Here is a 23,655-nt window from a genome sequence, read left to right as displayed (position 1 = left end):
TCTGTAAACCAAGAGCGCGGTGGGCAAGTTGGGGCACGAGAAGGTAGCTGAGAGTGAGTGTGAGTGCAGTGGGGGTCTCCAGACGCTGGCATCCTTCCCAGCACGCCCTGGCTGCCTCCCCGGTGGCGTAATCCCCTTCTGCAAAGTGGCAAAACCCCCGGGACTGGCTGAGCTGTCCCTTCCCTTGGGACACTGTCCTGCTGACCCCGGTGCATTTCATAGGCACGCTTAACCTTGAATGCTCCGAAATGCTTCCCAGCCCCTTTTGTCTTTGTCTGGGGTTGTATTGCTTGGCATGCTGCTGCCAGCCTGTTCTCCCAGAGACGCCTTTGCTCTTCATCCATCGGCAGGGAATGTAATTAACGGGGGCCAGCGAACGCACCTCTGATCAATGGATTGTGTCGTGGAGGCAATCCGTGAGGAATCTGCGGAGAATTTGGGAGCAGTTGGGCGCTCTGTATCCACCTGGCAGCCTCTGCCAGATCCCCTGTGTGCTTCGTGAAGCTCCGAGGCAAGGGGAGGGCTCGCTGAGGGCCCCTCCACGCCCCTTCCACAGCTCCCGTGTTGGGTCTGGTTTGCTATTGATAAGTACCATTGATCAGGCCACGGAGGTGAATGTGCCATCCTTGGCACAATAACTCGCTCTGCATAATTGTGTTGTGTACTCGGCGGTGTTTAATCTGCTTTGCAAATGGAGGCAGTGGAAGAGGTTAAACGGGGAGCGTTCCTTCTGGAGCACCAGCCGGCCGAGCAGATTTCTGCCTGGAGTTCTCGCCCAAATCTCGCTTCTGCAGCACCACACCACCCGCTGGCTGCAAAAACAAATATGCGAGGTTGAGTTTTTTCACCAGATTGAGCTGCTAGTGATGAAAAACATGCCTGTTAAATCTCTGGGGATTTTTATAATTGGGGAAAAGTATCTCTGAGACAGATGGGAAACTGCAGTGACCTGTGTAGGCCACACACTCCTCAACGAGTGACTGGCGTGGTATTGATCCTTTTTTTTTTTTGTTTCAGCACTTTGCTATCAGAGGCACGTTTTTGGATGCCTGGACTGGCTTGAGGAGTCTTTTAGTCCCTGTTCAGAAGCAGCTGGCAGCACTTGGGGTGAACTGGTCAGGCAGAAATCCTTTGCTGGTTAGAGGACGGGGAAGAAAAGGAAAGGGAGGGAAAAAAAAGAACAAAAGCCTGAGATGCAGCTATTTAGTATTGCTTGAGTTGCTCGTTTGGATGTTTCAGAGGCCAAACTCCTTTGTGTCTGCAGGAAGGAGCAGCTAAGCATGCTGCTGGCTAGCGAATCGTTGATTTTGGGGTAAGAGGAGCCCAGTCTTTGAAGGAAAGGGGTTGTGCCGTGGGAGCTAGAGGCTCCTCGCCACCTGCACCTGCGGCTTTGGTGTCAGCGCTGGGCAGTCCCGAGGGACTTTGGGTCGTGCTGGTGTAATGCAAACACTGCCACTGGCACTGAGCTGCCAGCTTGTGGGCCTGGGAACATCTCGTGCCCGTGCCTGTGCTGGATTTGAACTGTCTGCATGCAGCAAATGAGCTAAATTCCCTAAAACTCCTTCTCCAGTTGCCCTTTCTCTCCCTCCCCTTCCCCTTTGCTCCAGATATGATGGCTGGGGGTTGTTCCATCTCCCTTATTAAAGGCCTTTTCCTGGTAGCAATTAGCACGACCCCTTTCTGCTGTACTAAAAAACCCCAAAACGTCCCTTCCCGTGCTGCCCTGTGGCGGGGAGCTGCCCGGATCGTGTGTCAGCGGCCAGACGCACGCTGGCCGCGCGCAGGCAGGGCCGAGCGAGGGCTGCGAGCCCTGCAGATGTTTCGGCTGTGCAGACTTCACGGTGCAAATTTCCAGACGTTCCCCCGGGGAAGCAGCATTTCGAGCAGGAGGGGAGGGAGAGCAAACGGAGAGCGGGGATTCGGTCACGCAGCCCTGAAACGGAGCCCGCCGGAGGAATAGAAGCAGAGGGAGGATTTGGATTTCCCCTCCCCGGATCTGCTCCCTGGCAGGAGGAGCGCCGAGCACATCTGGCAGTGCCGTCCCTCCACCCCTCACCTGCACGGATGAGGGATGAACGCCGCAGCCCTGCTGCGAGCTCTGCCAAGAAGGGCATTAGGAGCTGGCTGCAGGGCGCCTTTCCCAGGCACTGTCTGTCCATGCTGCCTCTGCTCGGGGTCAGTTCCTGCGGGGCTGCGCCTTGTCTCTTGCAGCTCCTTTCTCAAGAAGCAGGATCTGGAGCCCTGCTCTGAATTCATACATAAATGTTAATTTCCCCTCTGCTGCCCCAGGTCCTTCGCGCGCACGGGGAAGTGCTGCCAAGTGTTTGCTTCTCAAGGAAGGACAGCAGAAAGGTTTGGGCACCACGGTGTGGGATGAGCAGTTTCAGACCAGAACGGAGTTTGACTGGGCTGGGGGAGGTACAGAGATCAAAACAAGACCATCCATTCTGAGATCTTGACCCCACAGCCCCATCCTGTACAGTTCAGTGGTTGTCTCCCTTCGCGTTTTGGGGTGGCCATTGCAGAAGAGTTACAGCGAGGTCCGGGGAGCCAGGGCGCTCAGGTTCTCCTTTCCTTTCTGAGTGTGCCACAGGCAGAATCAGTCCCTTAACGCTTCAATTTCCACCTCTATAAGTACAGACACACAGGCTTGGAGCAGCAATGTGTCAGCCTGGAGGCAGTGCAGGCGTTTGGTGCAGGAGGTCTGGGTGCTGAGGTCAGAAGAAGATGCAGATATGAACCTGATCAGGTCTGATTTGTTGTTTTTTTTTTTTTTTTTTTTTTTTTTTATTATTATTTTTTAATCTGTGTTCTTTGCACCCTGTTCTTGATTAGTGCCTGCAGAGTAACCCTAGGTGAGATGTTGGTGGCACGTCGTGCTGCTACGTGGGTAAATCCTTTTGCCCCAGGCCAGGCTGGCAAGAATCAGACACAGCAGCCTGCCCCCAGCACTGACACAAGCTCTGTGCAGTGATGGTGCTGCAGTGGTCCCACAGACACGTTCTGCATGGTCCTGTGCCTGTCCTGGGGTAAATACAGGACTGGGGAGTGCAGAGCAGCGCCCTGCACACACACAAAGCCGGGCTGGGGTCTGGGCTGAGCGTGCCACCAAGGAGCCCTCCAGCAGCTGAGCACGTCCCCCGTGAGCTGGGATTTAGTGCCGTGCTATTAGAGGTGACACCAGGCGATTGCCGTTGGCAGAACATCATTTACACTGACAGTCACAGCAGCTTGCTGCAGCAGCGTCCCAGCAAATGCGTTTCTGAGTCAAATATTTGTATGAAATACGCTAACAGGGGTGGAGCTGAGAAACACCTTTGTGTTTTCTGTTCTTTTGGTGTTTGTACGGCCGTGGCTGAGGTCCCAAGGGAGAGCCAACCTCTGGGTGGTTCTTGCTGCAGGAGAACGCAGCTCGTGGACGGGACCAGCCCTGGGGAGGGCCGGGGAGGTGCTGATGAAGTGAGCAGCACTTGCAGTTGGCCACCACCTCGCAGGAACAGACGTGCTGTTACCACAAGTGGATTTTCAGGCCCCGCATGTGCGAATGACGTGCTGGATGCTGACTTGGCTCTCAGCCTGAGCCCTGCCGCCACGCGCCATGCTCCCCTCACCGCTCGGGATGCGGGTGCCAGGACGGGGCAGCTTGGATTCGGGTCGGTGCTGCTCTGCTCTGACATCCCAACCACAGCCAGGCATCCTGTGGCACTGCTGATGCTGTAGAAAGGCAGCATTGACCAGAGCAGGGTGGTCTTCCTCCAGCAGGGCACAAGAGGCTGCTCTGGGAGACAAAGGGGTCATGGAAATGTGTAGGGAGAAAACATTTACTGCTTGTTGCTGCTTTAACTGGCATCCTGTTTTTTTTCTCCCTCTGCTCGTTCTCCTTGCTGGCACTTAAGCAGGGGATTGGTCTGCACTTGACATCCCAAATGCTCACGCACGAGGATTCTGTGCACATGTTTCCTGGGCAGCAGGTAGCTGAAACTGCGCACATAACACATCTGCTGGGTTGGGGAAGGTACTCCCCGTTCTTCCTTTGTGGTAGGTGATGCTAAGCCAACCGTAGTAGGTATGATTTCAAAGGGTGGCAAAGTGAAGGAGGGATTAGACATCGTTTCTAGCTTAATAAGTAAATCTTTAAAGCCAGAAGTGACCTTCTGCCAAGGAGGGACTGTAAGCGTTCATTCTGTCTCCCTTTTACTGAGCCTGGCAAAGCCAGGGGCTTCAAGGGGGCATGGAACAGGACTGAGACCACGGCTTTTTGGTGAAACTTGTGAAGGCTCGGTGCAGAAACCCCTCCAAACACACAGCTCGTTCCTTGCCGGAGTCAGTTTGGGGCCAGCATGCATCACACTGTGCTCATCGCCGAGGGAGAACAACTCGGAGCTGGAGTGGCAGCAGCCTGTTCCCGGGAGCCGGAGGGGGAATTTCAGCTCAGCTGTCTGTGAAGTTCTGCAGGGCTATGATACGCTGCGCTCCTGACAGCTCTAGCAGCCCGCGGTGACAGAGGGTTTGATTTTTAAATAAAAATAAATAAATAAATAAAACCCAGAGCCCTCACTTCCCATTAAACGGAACAGCTGAACCTGGGGCTGGCACCAAAGTGAGTGGCAACAGAGGTGTCAAGGATAATCGAGCAGAGCAGGGGCTGTAAGGCGGGGAGGAGGGGAGCTGTTCCCAGGTCCCCAGGGGCAACTGGTCTCTCCCACACGCTCTGCCAGCTGCTTGCAGGGTTTGGGGTTTGCCAGAAGGATTTGGGGTTTGCCAGGCTCCTGTGCTATGGGCACTGCCTCCGGAGGGCCGGCTGGATTTGGGGATGGCTCGCAGTCCTCCGCTCTTCTCCACCTGCATCTCTTAACCCAGATCGACGGCGCTTTGAGGCTTTTAGAAACAAGCTGGTGTTTGGTAAGGCTCTGACTGAAGCAGGATTTTCGCTGCAGGCTTCACTCAGCTCTCCTTTGAGAGCTTTTTGGTGCTGGGCTGCCCCTGTGGCGTGTCGGCGCTGCAGGGATCCCAGGCGGCCTCTCCCGGGGCGTGTTAACCAGGCTGTGCCTGCCTGCCGAGCCGGGGCCGCAGCTCACGCCGGCGATAATAATCAGCTCGGCAGCTTGCAAGGGGCTGCGGGACAGCAAGGCTGCTGCGCTTGGCTTCCTGATGGCACTCGTTAATTATTAATCGCCTGTGTCGCAGCAGAGCCTCGGGAGCGCTCTGAGGTCGAGGGCTAGCGGTGCCCCGCGGTGCTTGCAGCATCCCAGCAGCTGGAGTGGAGACATCCAGGCTCCGGAGCCACGGCAGAGCTCACGGTCCTGTTCCTTTGGATGCAGGAGGTACAGAAGGAGGCACTAAGGAGGTAACGCTAGCGATCTTTCTCCATGGAAAGCCAGCTTTCCTCCCAGACTTTTCCTAGCAAAACAGATTTGCATTGTCCCGAGTTACTGCAGATGCAGCCATCTGCTTTGAGCTCTTCCCTCCAAGTTGGCAGCCTCCCTTTGCTGCCAGACTGTGTTCCTGCAGCCTCCCAGTGTTGTGTGCTCGAAGCATCACTTGTAGGGAGCATTCTGCATCCCTGGCACGGGGGAGACCCCGCCACGAGGTGGCTTCCTCCAACATTTCTCTTTTCGGCCCCCAGCCGGTTCCCCCCTCCGCCGTCGCTGGAGGTGCGGATTACACGAATTACAAACAGCTCTGATGTTGCAAGTGGCTCTGAATTGCAAATAGAGCTGATGAAATAGGTGTCAGCCCCTGGGAAATGTCAGCCTCTGAGCGCAAGCAGGAAATTACTGGAGTGAAATGGCTCCGGGCACCGAGATGAGCTGAGGTGGCTGAGTAAGGAGGGGCTTCAGGGCTTGGGGTGTGCGAGAGAGCCAGAAAGGGCTTCTCTTGGCTGTGTCTCTGTCTTAATTCTGTAGTAAAGGTAATGATATAGTTGCCTGCCTTACAGCTTGCTTTTTTTCTGTCTTATTATTTTTTTTTTCCTGAGAGATTTCTCCTGCAGCATCCTGGAAGTTGGATGTAGTGGCCTGGAGAAATCCGCGGGGAAGTGGCTGGCTGGTGTCGGGATGCGTGAGTGAGTCCGCCCCGTGCTCGGTGCAGGGGTGACCTCTCAGACCCAGGAGTGGCTGTGCCTGCAGCTCTGTCCAGGCAGGTGCACACAACCACGTCCTCTTTTGCCCGTGCACTAGCCTGAGGGCAGGTCTGAGAGCCAAAATGTAGAGCACGGAGCAGTGGTCGGCTAACTAACCCTCCTCGTGAGCTCCTTGTGTGGGGAAAGGAGCCACGGGACAGCCTTTGTGTCCTGCGCTCCTCTCCAAATCCCTCCCTTCCCACTTTAATTACAAATAGGGTTATGATTAAAGAAATATGGGAACCCTGAATCCCAGAAGCTGGCGAGCTTAGGGCCCCCTGGCCCTTTGGGGTTATTTGTTTGGGTTTCAGGACAGGTTAGGACAGGGACTGCTCTGCCTTTTTCCCAAGTGCTTCATGTACACCAGGTAACTGCTCCTTGCTTTGTGTCCTCTGTAGGTTAAATCCTGCTCTGAGTGACTTTCTCACTCTCACCGATCTATGCAGAAGCCCAAAGAGCTGTTCAAAGATTATAAATAATAGTTTTTATTGACAATAGTGACATTATCAATGGCATTTGAACGGTAGGTTGCAGTGCCCGCTGTGCCTTGGGCTTGCATTTCCCATTGCCTGTGCCATGTCCCGGCTTTGGGTCTGTCTCCTGCCTCCCAGAAGCTCCTCACCATGCATCTTCAAGCTGCTGGAGGTTCAGATGTAGGGTCTTGAGGTCTCCAACCCTGCAGCCCCCAGCAGAAAAGCAGAAGAGCCCCGGTTCTGTGGGGCAGCTGGGGCTGTCGGCGCGGCGCCTCCTGTTTATTGAGCCTGGCTCCCGCTCGGGGCGCTGCGAACGCTCGCAGGGGAAGGGAGCAGGAATCCGTGGTGCAGTCTGGCTGGCTCCGGGCCCTCCTGGCGTAACGAAGAGCAGTTCCAACTGCGTGTACGCAAACACGGAGCCAATGTTGACAGCTTTATGGGAGCTGGAGCGGTGGGCAAAGCACCCTCAGGCTGCTTTGCAGCAAGGCTCAACGTTCCCTGGATGTCTAAAACTGCAAAAGCAAAACCTGGGGTGGTTTTGCCCCCTAAAAATCCTAGGCCATTCCTTGAAAGCTGCCACTGCTCAGCCTCTTCCTGGGCTTCTGGTTACACCCAGTCCGGGGTGTCAGCTTGTGGCTGTGCTGGTGCATTAAGGGATTTAATTTCTGGGCTGAAAGCTGTCAGCTGTATAAAGGAGCTGAGGGGAATGAAAGAGGACTGCCTGATGGCCCCTCTGCCTGTCTGGCCGCAGATCCATGTGCTTCCTTGGCTTCCAGACAAGGGACGAGGAGCTGGGGGAAGCATTTAACAGGCTGTTTGTCCCAGCCAAGCAAAAAGCAGTTCCTAGAGCAGCTCCTCCTGCCGCACTCAGCAAGTGGCGTGCTCCAAGGAGGGACCCCAGAGCCATGACAGGTGGGAGGAGGGTGTCCAGCAGTAAATGAACACTCCTTGGCCAAACTCATTAATCTTTGATGTTTTTTAAATCAAAGAAGTTGTGGTTTTGTCTATTAAATTCTCCATTTTTCATATTTTAGGCTGTAGGATTCGTGCCTGCTGTTAGAAGGTAGCTGCACTGTGTGTTTGGGGATCTGTTTGCTGACTTTTTGTTGGGGATTTTGTGATAGTAGCTTGAGATACAAGGGCTGTATGTGGAGCTCTCTCAATAGCTCTAAGAACATGATGGGACTTCTGTGTTTTAATCATTTACATGTGTTTCTTTGTGTGCTGTTTAAGAAGATAAATTCTCTGTAGCTGCTCTGCTACAGCCCCGACTTGCTGAGGAAGCCAGGCTCCATCCCTGTTCCAAAATGCGGGCGCTCAGATTTTCAATTAAACTTTTGCATTGACAGATGCGTAACTGTTTACAAGATGTTTTGAGGATGTGAGGTAAAAAGACAACACGAAACTGATTTACTGAGCTCATTTACGTTATTGGGCAGGAAAAAAACAGCTCTGCCAATACAGTGTCGCTTGTGCAATAAAAAACAAATTCCTTTTCAGCTGCTCTTCCAGGTTGGACTCATGTCTCACTGTGCAGCTCCAGAAAAGGGAGAGGAAGGAACGTTTCTGGTGGTGGAGGCTATGGGCACTGGTGCTGCTGAATTGCAGTGGGAAAACTTTGCAGTCTCAGTGCCCAGGGGTGGTTAGTGCTGGAGTTTCTGTTGTCTCTACAAACCTCTGAGACGCGCATCTAAAAGCTCCTGCAAGGCTTGTTTGGGAACCAGAGGCTGATCTTCTGCAGAGGAGGTGTTTTCAGTGCAGAGAACATCAAAGCAGTAATTTGGTGAATTGTAAAAGAGTATTTGGTGAATTGAGCCTGTAAGCTTGTAACCAAAGGTTACCCATCCCTGGATTCAGCGATGAAGGAAAACACTTTGGATTCAGACAGCCACAGGGACTGGCCTAGCAAAAGGGCAGCAGGGAGTTAAGAGGAAGCTAACAGCAATTTTTGGAAAGGGTGCATGGTTGTGAGAGCTGCTTTTGAGGAAAAGATTAACATTTGACTTGTGATACTTTGGGGAAGCCAGAATTTTTGGGTGTCTAGTGTCACTTCTGGAAACCACTAGGTCTGGTCCTTTGGCTGCTTCACCTTCTTGTTTGCAAACTGTTCATCGCTGTGCTCAGATGAGGAGAGCTACAAGAGAAGAAATGCTTGCTGCTAAATGTGCTCGGTTTTAAAACCTGACAGTGTTTATATTGCCCCAAAGCAGATGTGCCAGCATCTCAGGATCCAGTTAGGCAAGCATCCTGCCTCGGCATTTTGCCTGCTAGAATCTCCAGTTCAAAGTAGAAGTAGAAATAAATCGCCGATAAATTTCCAGGATGCTGTAAACAGGGGACAAAGGCAGGTGCGGAGGATGTGTTTTCTCTTCTGTGGTTGCTGTCAGCTTTCTCCCTGCACGATCCAGGAGGTCTGTGAGTTGTGTGAGAGAAGGGAAGGGAGCTAGGGAGTGGGAGTAGGACGAGCTCAGCAAACAGCGCCTGCATTTTTGAAGGTGTGCGCTTTGCAGTGGGTAATTTGCTCCTTTATTGTCTGCAGAATAACAGCAGTGACAGCATTGACTTTCTCTAATGAACAGCTGCTCGGTGCTAGAATCTATTCCCGGAGGAGACGCGCGGGGATGAATAAGGTTTCATGCTCCTCCTCTGGAGAGGGTGAGAAAGTTCTCAGAACAGAAGATTGTTGCTTGATCGTTGGATATCTCCAAATCTTGAGCTGCCGACAGCTGAGAGCTGAACGTGTCGCCATGCAAGTCATGTTTAACCTCCAGCAGCTCTGCCGAGGCAGGGTGCTCATGGAATCAAGAGAGAGGTGTTAGTTCCCGTCCAAGAAGTCATCCCCTTGTCACTGCAAACGACCGTCACAAATGGGCTGAACAAAACCCCTTCCCTCCTGTGGCACTGCCTGAATTCGTAGCTGATACTCTGTGCTGGCAGGAGCCGGGGGGAGAGGGTAGCTGATGAATTATGGATGTGTTAGAGGCAGGCCCAAGCTGTAAACTCGTGGAGTTTGAAGTCACTCTCGTATGTTATAACTCAAGCTAAAACTTCAAGTAAACATTTTGCGCTTCATCCCGAGCAGCTCCCCATGGTGCCTTCCTTCACATCCCTGTGCAGTTTCCCTCCTCTCCGAAACTATATAGGATTTTCTTACAGGTTAGGCAGCTTGTGGGCAGAGATGTGCTGGGCATGCTCACGATTGCTGTCTGTTCCTCTGTTCCCTGTGCTCCCCTTGCTACCTCTTTTTGATCTTTATACTACACCTGCTGGTGAGTGAGTGATTTGTGGTGTTTCCTTTCAGCCTGTCCCACCCGGCCCTGGACCCCATTTGGCCTGACTTGCCTGACTCGTGGTAGGAGGGGAGGAAAATGCATAAACACTGAGAAATCGGCTGCAGTGAGTCGTTCATAAACAGTGAAAACTGGGAGAATATTTTTTGAAATATTTCTTGATATCGTCGGTATCATCACCTTGTCTCTTGTGCTGGGCTGGCAGCCTTGCAGCTTCCCTGAGCGTGGGCACAGGTTGACGAAATGTGCAGGAGCAGAGCCTTCATTTCAAATTGTTCCAGTGCCCAGGGGATTTCCCTCAGTCTCAATACCCCCTCAGAGCCATCCTGGAGCAGCGTTTTGCACCCTACAGGCAGTTTTTGGTAAAAGAGAGTTAAATTGGTCCAACTGCTTCAAAAACTCTGCAAAGGCAGCAGTGATAGAGTTTTTGTCTGAATTCATGGCTCATGCCTTGGGCTGGGCAAAGCTTCTGCCTGGGGCAGCTTTGCTCCTTGGAGAGACAAAACAAAGAGGGGGTTATGGGGAAGAGGAATCTCAAAACCCAAGTTTTAAATAGCAGCTCTGTGGAAAGCTTTTAGAGCTCCAGACTGGACGGCATGGTGCAGATGTGTTCGGTGACCTATTTTGTTCAGGCAGTGAAAGATGTCTTGGAAACTGCAGCTCTTTTTTCCTTTGGTTCTAACAACATTCCCTCTTGACCTGAAATTATTTCAGTGGCAGCGGAGGCAAAAACTGGAGTTGGTTTTGCTCTCTGATGTTTGTCAGACTGCACTGAGCAGAGCTTTTCCTGGTTAGCTGAGTCGGTTCTTGGGAACTCTTCAAACCAAACCAAAGCCAGTTCGTAGCAGTTACCCTGAGCTCCATCCTATCTGACCATCCTGTTGAGAAAGCAAGAGAAAAATATGCTCTAAAGGATGCTGTTTCAGGAGGAACTTGACTTTTAGGCTTGCTCTGCAGCCCCATGGTGAAATATGGAGTTGGAGAGAACTGCTCATGGGTACAGAGCATTCAGCCGTGCACGCACCAAGGATTGTACTGGAAAAAAAAAAGCAGAACTGTTTAATTTTTTAATACAATTTCAGTAACAATTAGTGACAAACAGACCTGGCATCTAAGCTAATACATTTCTCCCTATAGTTTTTCAAGGCTGAGACCGGAGTTTTGGCCGAGGGGAGCAGAAGGGGATGCTTCAGCTGCAGATCCTTGTGGCTGTCGCCCCTCTTAGTTGTCAGAGCCACTGAGACTTGCTGTGTGCATTGGGTTTGGCTGCCAGGAAGGCCCACTGTCAGCCCTCTTTCTATCTTCCAGAGCACGGAGCTGAGGAGCAGCCAGTTGTGAGCCCTGAGGCTCTTACCGGCAGCTTGCCCGCAGCTAGCAGCGCTTGGGACCTTTTCAGAGAGAGGCTTTGGGCAGCTCGTCCGCTGCCTCTCCCAGTGACCGGCAGCCCTACACGGCTGTTGAGGGACTGAGTGATGTGATCCTGGGTGTAGGAAAGCAGTTTTTGTGTGAAATTCCTGCAGCCTCTTCCATGCTTGTGCCAGTCACACCTGGGGGCTGCCCGCCTGGCTGACACAGAGGGCTGCAAAGGGACAGGGAGCTCACTCTCTTCCTCCAAGAACGGTAGAGAAAGCTGCTTGGAAGTCTGGCGAGGGATGTGTTGCCATCTGGCTGGTGTTATTTTGTCATTCTAGGCATTTTTTCCCCAGCACCATGCAGAAAAAGACAGCTTTATGCATGCAGGAGTCTTTTTATGCATGCAGGAGTGTTGCAGCTGGGTCCTGCCCAAGGGGTACGTGGACAGACAGCCACGTCCTGCCCAAAATCCTGGCTCAAAAGCTCCTTCCCCTTGTTCTCATTCATCTTCTGTGTGGGGAAGAGCAAGGGCAGAGGCATGCTGCTAATTTAAGAGACCGCACCGAGCCGCGCTCGCCCAGCCGTGTCTCACTTGTTCTGCAGGGCTAACGATTACTTGTGGATTTTAGTGCTTTGCTGAGCTGGAGTTAAATGAAAGCTGCTGTTCTGCAAAGCCTCGTGTTTCTGTGAGCCTCCAGTTTACGTGCCTCTCGTGGAAGCTCTCGTGCCTGGTTGTGCATTCAGCCTGTTTGCTCGCCGCGGCTCTCAGGCTCAGCTCGGTGCTGCAGTCAGGAGTGGCCAGGACATTGATCTGTTTGGCGAGGGGGCTTCTGAATCCTTGGTCCGTGGTTTCTTTTTGTCCCCATTCTGTAACTGAACGTGGCAAAGCCCTGGCCAGCCCACACCGTGCTGGAAGCACAAAAAGAGATGTTTACATGCCCAGGCCCTGCATGCGGCCTACACCTTCTGCTGCATGGAGGATGCTTGGCTCGGCTTCCCCTTGTGCCCTGTGGCAGCTATTTTTGCTATTTTTGCTGGTGTTTGCACAGGGCTGGGGTTGCTTTTTGTGGCCAGCCATTGCCCCAGGTGGGGGACTGCGGGCGCTCCTCGGTCTCTGCTTCCATCTGCTGGACAAGCACAGGCTCCCGCTCACTCCGTTCACCGTCCAGTTGGTAAAAATGCTGCCTGGATGTCTCGAGGAAGGCCACTGGGGGTCAGGCCAGAGGGCCTCATCTCCAAAAATGACCACAGCAGACTCAAGGGGAAGGTGGACGTCTCCCCCAGCCTCTGACGGTCAGAGACATGGGGACAGCCCGGGCTGGGGCCTGCAGCGAGGCCTTCAATTTAACAGCCCTGGTAAATGTGTCCTTCACGAGCTTCTCCAAACCTCTTTGGTGGGAACCCTGCAGCATCTTGAGACTGGGAATTTCACTGTGGGCTGTACAGAAAGGTCCTGCTTTTATTTGTGTGAGGCTCGTGGATTTCTCTGCTACATCTTAGGAGCACCTGGAGCAGGCCTAGGAGTTACTTAGGCTCTGTGACTCCTCTGCAGTTACTTCTCCTTTCCTGAGGACAACAACAAAAGCATCCCTCAGAGTTAGACATTTCAGGGAAAACTGGAAAAACAGCGTTGCTGCTGTCGAAGGTCACAAACAGTCTGGTCTTCTCAAGTGTGCTCTGGTTGTTTTAATCTGACAACAGAAATCTGGCCTCTGTAGAGGCATTTCCTTCACCTTCCCTTAACCTCTGCTCAGCAGTGGGTAGATGCAGAAGGTTTGTTTCAAGCAAAAAATCCCCACCTCCTTCTCAAGAAATTGTGCAAGGCAGCCTGTAGATCTTCGTGTAGACGTTAGTTGATTTACGTGCCGGCCATTCATCTGTGCACATGTAAGCTAAACAGCACAGCCCCCTCCAGATGCGCGGTGACTGATTTAGTTAGCCTTTGTGCTCTGGGGTGAAGGTCTGGGCACAGAGGCTCGACCTTTCTTTGTTGCAGTTTACAATACATGTCTGGATATCTGAATTTCTTTAACCGAGTTGGTAGATTCTTTCTGTGCTGTTACTTTGCCTTGGCAAAGGTTGGGTTTTGTCCTGAGCAGTTGTTCCACGTGAGGATAGAGGTGTCTTGTTCCACATAATTAACGAGCATCCATTTAGCAACAGTGACGAAGATGCAGGGCTGGAACTCTTCTTATGCTCCATGTGAAAATCCTGACACTAATTTTTGTTAGTGCTGGTGTGGTCAGAATAAATTTTCAGTGCACTTTTTTGTTATTTTTCCATGAAAACACAGACCCAAGACCTGCTTTTCTCTTCCAACTAGGCATGAGCTGTTAACACACATGAGACAACCTGGGGAAGCATGGCTGGAATGGTTTGGGGTTCTCCGCTTTCCTGGGAGCTTCTCAGTTTGGAGGAACAGACTTCTCTTTTTATTTTTGGCCTTAGGTTCCCAGCCAGCAGGAGGAGATGTCACCATCATTGCCGCTCCAGAGAACACCACGGTGGTGGCGGGGGAAAGCGTGGTGATGGAGTGCATGGCAGCCGCCGATCCCACCCCCTTCGTCTCCTGGATACGACAGGGTGAGTGCGTGGGACAGAACTAAGCTTTTGTCATCAGGAGGAACCTGGGGACTCTTTATTTTCAAAATCTGTTAAAAGGCAGAAAAATCTGGGGGACAAGAAGGGTGTTTTTTACATCAGTGCCTAATGACGCAGGTGTTGTCACAGGATAGGGTGCCCTTGCTAAGCTGGAAATGCTGATTAAATCTAGCAGGCTACAAAGCACACAGTTCACTTTATATCTGTTTGACCTGCGAAATATATGGAGTTCCGGTGCCTGGATGCCTTTTGATCTAAATTAGTCATACTCATTGTAGGAGCTTGAGCAGTAAAGGTCACCAGATGGGGTCAGCTCTCTGCCACTCCTCCAGTGACTCAGAGGTTAGCGGGGATTCTGTGGAATCTGCCATTGCGCTGGGAAAAAAAACTTGTATTATCTCAAAGGATTATAAAACAGGATAAGATCTGTTAATTATTGAAATGGCTGTGAGCTGGGAGTGTTGTTGTTTTTTTTTTTGTGTTCAGAAATCTTCCTATGTTCAAGCTGTTGGCTTTTTTTTTTCCCCCCTCTCCCCAGAATAATGGAAGGATCAAGAAGATGCTTAGATCTTGTTCGAGGCATACAAATAAACCATACAGGCATACGTTACCCAGCACTGATAGCCCAAGTCACAAGTAGGATGCTAGTGTCACTTCAGAGAGTGTCAAACCCATCAGATGTTTCAGAGGCTCTGACTGAACCCGTTCTCAGCTCAGGAATTGATTCCCTCCCAGAAAAGGCTCTCAGTCATTTTCATAAATCTGGGTCACAATTTAAGACTCCTTCCCTCTGTAACCATTTATTGCAGTTGGTCTTCAGCCCAGACTTGTCCACAGGCAGTGATTTTAGTGTATACAAATATTTCCTCTTCCCTTCAAAAAAGGAGCAAAAAAAAATAATCTCAAGGGACACAACTTTGGAAATCAAATCAGCAAGGATTAAATATTGTGGCAGCAACGGTTGTGTTTTATCCTGTGTGCTTCACAATTAGAAATACACAGCTTTCCCATGCTAGATCACTTACTCATTGCTATACTGAAAGCACAGCGTATAATAGATGTTATCAGGGTTAAATTATCACTATGAAATTGAGTCGGATGGCGGGAGAGGAAGGGGAAAGAGTTCCCTGGTGAAAGGCTGGTGAATTGGTTCCCTGGTGAATTGGCTGGTAAAAGAGTTCCTTGCACGCTTTATTTATTTTTTTTGCTTGGTCCCTTCTGCTTTCCAACGTGGACTTTTAAAGTGGGAAAGGGTGTGTTGACTGTAATAGGAACTCTGTGTTAGACAAGCGTGTTCCTTTGCAGGATAATGTTAAGGAGCAGGCTGGGTTACTGGCGTGTGGGTAACTCGGAGGATTGTACCTCCAGGTTGCCAACTTGGCTCTTGCCAGCCCCGGTGGTGTCAGCTAATTGCTACCATCTGGAGGCAGGTTTTCAAGCCGCTCCTGTGCAAGCGGGGTGCGCAGCCTTTCTGTTCCTTTGAGTGCACAGCCACTGAACTGTGAGGCCAGCAGAAAGCCCCTGAAATAAAAGGAGGGGGCAGAGAATCTGATGGCAGCCGTGCTCCCCGCTGATGGTGCTAAGTAGGTGCAGCTGCTCCGAGCGGAGGTGGAGAGCTCGCTCCTGCCTTGAGGTGCAGGCTCAGGTGAATTTGTTGGAGGTGAAGGCAGGGGAGTGCTGCAGGTTTTGTTGTACCCATTCTTCTGCAGTTGGAGAGGGACAAAGCCCAGTGCTGTGCAGGTACTGCACAAGCTGGCTGGCTCTCTTACCCTGGGAAGTGCTTCCAGGGGGTTCCTGACTGCCCAGCTGTGCCTTGCCTTGGCCATGCTGGGTTTGTCCACACCCTGTCCCCAGCTCTTGCCTTTGTCCCCTTCCTCGTTCAGGTACCCACCCAGTGGGTTTCTCCCATCATGTTTCTCCCCTCAGAGCAATGCTGGGAGGCAGCAGTGCCCAGCAGCCAGCTGTCTGTCTGTCTGTAACACGCTGAAGAGCCTGGGGCTGTTTGAAGTTGTAGAAGACCATCTCCTCCCTACCTCAGCAGTGCTGGTAAATGTGGAAGCTTCCCAATGAACCCAAGCGGGTTCCAATTTGGGTTCACTTGCAGGACCCAGAAGAGGGAAGAGCCCCCAAGCCATGCAGTGCTCTCACTGACATTTGCATTAACACATGAAGGGAGGAGATGTGCATTATGTATGGGGTCAGCAGGCAGGTCCAGCAGTGTGTTTTTCCAATAAGATGTTAGCATAGCTTTCCCTTAAATGTGCTGTTCCTAGAGGGTCTCATTCCAGGCACGCCCTAGGCATTAGAGACCGTTTTGATCCAAAACAGGACTTTTTTCATTATTGCTAAATGAAACCTTGGGTCAGCGTTCTCTCGGGCTGGCCTACACCCATCGAGCACCGAGGAATGTCCGGGCTGAAATCCTCTGCGGGGCTGTGGTTTGGGATTTGAGGGTCTCCCTGCTCCTCAGCTGCATTCCTGGATCCAGGCAGACACGTCGTGTGTGAGCCCTCCTGACGGGCAGCTTGAGGCTCCCTCCCACATTTGTGCACGTTTCTTCCTGCAGATGGAAAGCCCGTTTCCACAGACGTGATCGTGCTGGGTCGGACAAACCTCCTCATTCCTTCCAGCCAGCCCCATCACTCTGGAGTGTATGTCTGCCGTGCTAACAAACCCCAGACCAGGCAATTTGTTACAGCCGCAGCTGAGCTCCGCGTCCTTGGTGAGTAGAGAGCAGGAGGAGGATGAATGCTCCAGGTAAAGTGAGGAAACGCTGGCCGTGGAGCTGTGGATTACCTGGTTTCATATCCAGGAGCTCCCCAAGAGGTCGTGTTTGTGAACCGTGCTGGGGAAAAAAGGAGTCGGGCTAGAGCCAGGAGGCCCTGGGTTGGGATAGCTCTTGGTGGGAGTGTCACCTCTTTAATTTGGGGTTTCGTTCCTTGTGTTTGCTGAAGCGTTTTATGCCTTGCTTTTGTTCTCCTGGGTCCCCCCATGGAAATCTGTATCAGCAATTAACTTCCAGCATTGTGGAAGCCAGTAGGGAGAACAGCCTAGGATCAGGGAACGCAGCACATGATTGATACGGAATTTATTTTTCCTTTTGGACAGAGTCTAAATTAAGCCTCTAGAGTCTGCCTGGCAAATCCTATCTTGTAAGCAAAGCTGCTACTGAATAAAACATAGCAGCGAGGGGGGGAGGAGAAGGGATTTGCTCTGCTCTCTTTCCCTCCTTCTTCCTGCATTAATTTGTCCTCTCTCCTCCCAGCTACGCCCAGCATCTCCCAGGCTCCTGAAACCATCTCACGCACCCGAGCCAGCACGGCTCGATTTGTCTGCAAGGCGGAGGGTGAGCCAGCCCCCACCATCCACTGGCTGAAGAACGGTGAGGCCATCCTCTCCAACGGGCGGGTGAAGGTCCAGAGCAGCGGCAGCCTCGTCATCAACCAGATTGGGCTGGAGGATGCCGGCTACTATCAGTGTGTGGCTGAGAACAGCCTGGGCATGGCTTGTGCCACTGCCAAGCTCTCCGTGATTGTGCGTGAGGGCTTGCCCAGCGCTCCCAAGAGGGTCTCAGCCGTGTCTCTGTCCAGCACCACAGTCTTAGTGTCCTGGGAGCGGCCGGAGTACAACAGCGAGCAGATCATTGGCTTTTCGTTGCATTACCAACGGGCTGTGGGTAGGTGTTATCTGCCTGCACAGCATGGCAGTGGCCATGGGGATGTGATGATAAAGGGGGAAAGTCTGTGTCCTTGGTGCTGGGCAGGGAAGACCTTTTCTGAAACACCAGGAGGCCCACCCTGCACTTAGTACTGCACTTTTTATAGTTGCAGGAGTTCCCCTGGGTTGTTCTTACCATGCTCTCAGCAGAACTGTGCTCAAGGCAAAGAACTGGGTGTGTTAGTTTGGATAGTTCAAGCTGCTGTAGTCTGGTGTTTGCAACACCTCTTTAGAGATCGACTCTCATACTCTTGTTTCTGTTCCAACAGGGTCGGGATAGCTTTAGTGCATCCAGATGGTTTGGAAACAACCCGAGTTATCTCCTAAGTGGTGTTTTCTTCCCTTTCTAGAAGGCACTTCTGGAAACTTATTTCCATTCTTTATTCTTCTTCCAACATGTTGATTTTATATGCAAAGTGCATGATCATCAATGGAGATACTGAACAGCTGTACTGTGCACAGAGTTGGTCACCAAATATTGGCACCCAGAATCTGGAATGAGGCACTTGGGCTGCTTGGGGTCTGTCTGCCTGAACAGCCAACGAGGCAGCACTCCTGCTGAACTGCTTCCACAGCTCCTCTGAAATTTGGGGTGGTAATTTCAGCTGCTTTAGCGTGGATCGAGGAGCTTGAGTCAAAATGGAGGTGTTAACACTTAAGCATTGGATGTTTTTGCCCAATGAGTTCACATAAGAGATGGGTTTTGTTCAGACACTTGGAAAATTGGACAGGGCACAGTGAGTTTGAAGGTGGCTTTGCGCTATGGGTCTTGTGATTTAAGTCATTTTTTCCAGGGACTGTCTTGGCAGTTCACTGACCTGCTGATCAGTGTTTCCTTGGCTCTAGGAACAGATAATGTGGAGTACCAGTTTGCTGTCAACAATGATACCACCGAGTTGCAAGTCAAGGACCTAGAACCCAACACCAACTACGTCTTCTACGTGGTGGCGTACTCCCAGCTCGGAGCCAGCCGGACGTCCTCTTCCATAATTGTTCAGACCCTGGAGGACGGTGCGTTGAATTAGAGGGGTATAGCAAATATTCTTGTCCAGTTTTGTGGTGGGCATTGGATGTGCTCTGGAGAATAGTATGAAATCCTAGGAACCCCAATCTACTGCTCCTACAGGTTGTTGTTGTAAACCCTTTTAAAAACAAGAACAACAACAAAAAAAACAACCAACGAAAAAAAAATAAATAATAAACCTACCCTGGTCTCATCAGCTTGGATGGTGAAGAGCATGAAAATGCCCTCGCTGATACTGGGACCCTTGAGAATCCTGCAGAAATTGCAGTCAGGTCCTCTGGACTTCCGTTTACCTAACGTGGTGTTGCTCCAAACTTTGTCTCTGGGCCCGACATGATTTCAGCTCAGAGGAAAAACATCTCTTGCTATTTGTAGGGGGGTGGGAGCAGGCTTGAGGTTGGATCCCTTAAGAGTCAGTAGTTTTTGTTATTATTAGCAATTAGCACGTAGCATTTCTTGAGCAGTAAAGGCAGAGTGCCAGAGGGACAGCTGCCCGACAGGGGAGTGCATGCACAGCTCACAACAGACTGCACGACAGAGGCAAGAAACGCTGGCTTTGGCAGACTTCAGGCAAACCCCTGCTATGCTGTGGGGTGCATTATGTGCTTTTAATGCTCCTGACGTAGTGAACTGCGTGGTCCCGTGTGTCTGTGTCACAAGCCTGAAAAGCTCAGTTGAAAGCATGAAAGCTGCATGCAGCACAGAGCCCTGATTCTCAAGGGGATGGGGATTCCCGGGCTGAAGCCTGAATCTGAGAGGCATTTTTTTTAGTGTCTCCATGCTCCACACTACAGCGTAGGCAGATTAACCTGCTAACTGCCCGGTTTGTAGAGGACACAGTCTTTACTGACTTTCTGTTATGTTTTCTGCCCAGTTCCCAGTGCTGCCCCTCAGCTGTCCCTGTCGAGCATGACTCCTAGTGACATCCGTGTGACGTGGCTGCCTCCTCCTCCAGAGCTGAGTAACGGCAAGATAACGAAGTACAAGATTGACTACTGCACCCTCAAGGAAGGTGAGGAAAATGACTTTTGGAAGGGGGTTATATCTTCTGCTTCAGCAACACTAACAACATGTCACGCTGAGGGGAAGAGGTGCAAGGTCCCTCACCGGGGGACCCGTTTTTACTTGAGAACAGCCCTCCTGAAGCTGGACTGTGCTGTTGGTGGTCACAGCAGTGCTGCTGCTGTGCTACCTCCCGCTACTCCCAGGTGCCTTTTCCCGTGATTGTGCAGGAGCCTGTGTCCCCAGGGGATGGCTCCTGCAATCCTGCTGCCCTAGGAGGGCTTCCATCACCAACCCTGTGGTGCCCTGTGCACTGTGTGTTTTGGGAGGAGGGCGTTTTGCTGCTTCAAGACAAGGGTAAATGCATTGGATTCCTTTAAAATGGACTCTAATTAGTGATCCTTACGTAAGTTTTCTGGCTAGGCTGCGTTGCCCTGTTACTGAGTTTTATCTGGTTTTGTTTATATTGTCAGACACTACACGAAGCCTTCAGCAGGGATGGTAACATTTCCATATGCTGAATGCAGTTGTTCTGATTCCATGTGTGCTTGCTTTGCAAATCCTTCTGGGTATTTGCTCTTAAAACCATCAAAGCTCTGCAGCTTCTCACTTCCCGGGGTCATGCTTCTTACTAAGGGAAGGATGGGGAATGTGATGAAGTGTTGGACATGTTCCCATGTGTTTGATCTGGATTAGTAGTCTGCAGTGTGACTCCTGGCTCTTGTTGTGTTTTTTCTTTTTCTTTTTTTTTTTTTTGCCTCAAGCCTGCACGTGGCTCTGTGGCGTCATAAAACCCTGGAAACACTTGCAGTCCAGGGTTCACACTCAACCAGACACTGTTACATGGCAGGGCAGTACTCTCAGTTGAGTTAACACCCAGAGAAGCTGAAAAGCAAGACCTCTGCATTCACCAAACAGGCCGTACGAATCTCCTGCAAGACCAATTAGTCGTTACAGTGAAAATCCCAGCTCATTCTCGGTTTAAATTTCCTGCTATCTCCCCTGCGAACTTGGGTGGGCTGATGAGGGAGTGATAAAAACTCAATCTGGTGTTGGTGAAGGTGTGAGTATTGCAGAAAGCAGGGCTGCTGGACAGCTCTGGTTCAAATTAAGGTGTGGATTTAAATACAGCAGTGGGAACCACTGGAACTTACCTCAGCTGTGCTCCTGTTCTGCCGTCATGTCAGCAGCAGTAAGGGCTCTGACGGCTCCCTCCAGGCAGGCTCAGTGGTGCTGAAGGCATCCTGTGGTTCTGAATGTGATGAAGGGGGTTGTCAGTCAGGATTTCAGCTCTGCCCAATCTCTAGTTCTGTTTTTTCCTGGTGGCAGAGTGCCGTGTGGGTGTTGCCGGGCTTTGTGGCTGCACTTTGGGTGGGAAAACCCTTTTTCATTGGTGTCACCTTGGTTCCAGCAGATCAGGTTACCTCCATTGAGGTGGGTGGAAACGAAACACAGATCACTCTCTACTCGCTGCATCCCAACAAAGTGTACAAAGTACGCATCGCAGCCAGCACCAGCATGGGCTACGGGGCCCCGTCTGAGTGGACCCAGCACCGGACTCCTGACAGGGACAACCAAACGCATGGTAGGAGCTGGATGGCGACTGGGATTGGGAGCAGGGGCTGCAGGGTTTTATTTCTCAGAGGGGGAGCTTGAGGCATAACCAGAGATGTTTGCTTCTGTTAGGGAATTCTAACTATTGCCTATGGTTGAACCAGGGTACCTGTGATTAAAGGTGGTGGTAACTCAGAATACACCAAGAAACTCCCACACAGCTTTGTGACAGTGCTTTTTCCTGCATTGTGCAGTTGGTAAACTCACGGGGGAGCACAACCACACTGCTCTGTTAGACAGTGGAGATGCCCTTCTGGCAGGATGGCCTCTCCTCACACCCCTTGCTCTCTGCCAAGGTCAGGAGGGATTCAGTAGAGCAGGGAAATGGAGATAAGTGACTAAACACTTTTTTTCTTGTCCTCTTCTAGTTCCATTTGCCCCAACAGAATTAAAAGTCCGAGCGAAGATGGAGTCTCTCCTGATAACGTGGCAACCCCCAGCCAACCATGCCCAGATATCAGGCTACAAGCTGTACTACCGCGAGGTGAGCCAAGAGGAGGCCAGCGATGAAAGCCCCCTGGATGGTGCTGAAGATGAGAGCTGGGATGTAGGGCCCATCAAGCTGAAGAAGAAAGTGAAGCAGTATGAACTGACTCGACTAGGTGAGCTGGTCATCTTAGCACTGGATGCAGAAACCAGGTCTGACTCTCACACCTTACAGCAGTCCCAGGATCCTTCCAGGCAGCTCAGTGTTATCTGCTCACCTGCAGGTGTGTAGAAGTCCACAACTGCATGAGCTGAGCACTCTGCCTGATTGTTTTTTTATTCTTTTAAGAGCACCCAAAATAATTTCTGGTGTGAGGCTTTTGGGACTTGTTCTAAGCAAAGTTTGAAAGACAGAAATTGATGAAGGCAGTGTAGCAGCCATTGGATTTTTAACCAAGGGCCACTAATATACTTAGTATATAGTAATGAGGGGATATGAATCAATTACAGTTCCTTATTATGTCAATATGAGAGTGCTTAGATTAAAATCACCAGTCAGTGCAATGATCTCTCCTTGTCTGTGTGTTTCTAAGAAGCTCAACAGTTGCATGCTATTTGAAATGTCTCTGTGTTAAAATGCAGACATGGGTTAATTCACAGCATACTAATTTTGTGTCAGTGTTCTCCTCCACCTCCTCTGAGGGAAAAGAGATACAAGAGTGAGTGTCTGTGGCTGGAGAACAAGTCTGCATTGCAGTCAGAGTTATCTGCCTGGCTTACTACGTGTATTTTTTCCCATAAGGGGTTATGTTTTTGACATCTCATCATACTAATGAATTGATTTGCCCATCGATACAGGATGGAGAGAGAAAAGAGCCATGGCAGATGCGTCCTAGTAACAGGATTCTGCTTCTTAGAGTTCTTCCATCCCCCACTCATGCTTCATCCGTGCCCACTGCTGAGGCTGAGGGTCGAGTGCTTCTCCTGCTGGTTCATCTTACACGGCTGAGGTGGATTGTGCACGGTGTAAGGGCAGCCTGCAGCACCTGGACAGACAGCTCGTGTCATCACTGAGCAGGTTTCCAGTACTCCAGGCCTGCTGCAGCCGTCCTGCCACTGAGAGGGTGTTAACAGTTAGGAGTTCCTCTGAAGAATTTAGGCCTGTAATTACTGCATTGAGGAAACCACATGTGAACATCATCACGCGCTGCTCTAACCACTGGCAAATCAGTTAGCGGAGGGGCTCAGGAGCGGGCTGAATTGGTTCCAAATGCTCTGGCATGGCGATGCTGAGAAGGCTGCTTGTTCTTCTGTAATTACTTCCTTAAATTTGGGCATCCGTCAAGACCTAATAGCTTCCTTATGATTTGGCTGTTGTGTATCAGCTATCGCCGTATCAGGAAGAGGCTCTGGTTTCTTCCAGCCATGGCCATTCTCTTCTCTTCCCCTCGTGCTGCCGCATGACGTGCTCCTGCATGTGTACAGTAATGGGGTCGGGAATCTGGCTGTGCTGTGAAATGCAGGAGTTTGGACATGAAACGAGGAGGAGGAGCAGCTGGGGTTTAAAGGAGTTGAGGTTTATGGCAGGGAGCTGCCCAGTGCAAGTACTTCCATCTGCTTTAGGGGTCCTACAGGTAGCAAAGGTGCTGCACGTGGTGATGGTGCCGTCTGGTGCACTCTTTGCATCTGCTCTTATGTGCAGAGATCTGTGCTGAAATCCTGCCAGAGAGGTGGGCAGCTGTTCAAAGGTACAGAAGAAACACAGAAGTTTAACGATCCCATGAAATCCAAAGGAAGCTGTCCTGAATCACCAGGATGGCTTATCCCTGAGAAATTCTCATCGATTCCTATCTCCGTTCTAGCAGTCGGTCTCTGTAATGGTGTGTAACCACCAGGGTTAATCTACAGGAAAAACAAATGGTAAGGACCTGATTCTGTCTTCCACGTGCCCATGGAGGAAGAATGCATTCCCCTGGAAGTGACTGCCTGGAGATCAGGGCGATTTCCCACTTAGGGGAACACGTGGCATCTGGC

The 23,655-nt window shown here is 51.2% G+C and overlaps 1 protein-coding gene across 5 annotated transcripts in view; it reads left to right on the top strand.

The window, feature by feature from the left end:
• Positions 1–23,655, top strand: part of IGDCC4 (immunoglobulin superfamily DCC subclass member 4) — an 84,461-nt gene that overhangs the window by 42,828 nt on the left and 17,978 nt on the right. For 4 of the 5 annotated variants that reach the window (XM_072043200.1, XM_072043202.1, XM_072043204.1 and 1 more), the window contains 7 exons: positions 13,686–13,820; positions 16,405–16,560; positions 17,104–17,514; positions 18,402–18,566; positions 19,454–19,591; positions 20,993–21,166; positions 21,564–21,797. In XM_072043200.1, the coding sequence (XP_071899301.1) occupies positions 13,686–13,820; positions 16,405–16,560; positions 17,104–17,514; positions 18,402–18,566; positions 19,454–19,591; positions 20,993–21,166; positions 21,564–21,797 (1,413 nt within the window). The remainder of the gene's footprint in view (positions 1–13,685; positions 13,821–16,404; positions 16,561–17,103; positions 17,515–18,401; positions 18,567–19,453; positions 19,592–20,992; positions 21,167–21,563; positions 21,798–23,655) is intronic. The other variant, XM_072043201.1, reaches the window with a different exon arrangement.

Source organism: Anas platyrhynchos, chromosome 11 (assembly GCF_047663525.1).
Source record: "Anas platyrhynchos isolate ZD024472 breed Pekin duck chromosome 11, IASCAAS_PekinDuck_T2T, whole genome shotgun sequence".
In the NCBI taxonomy this organism is placed as follows: domain Eukaryota; kingdom Metazoa; phylum Chordata; class Aves; order Anseriformes; family Anatidae; genus Anas; species Anas platyrhynchos.
This window is presented reverse-complemented; position numbering and strand designations above follow the sequence as displayed.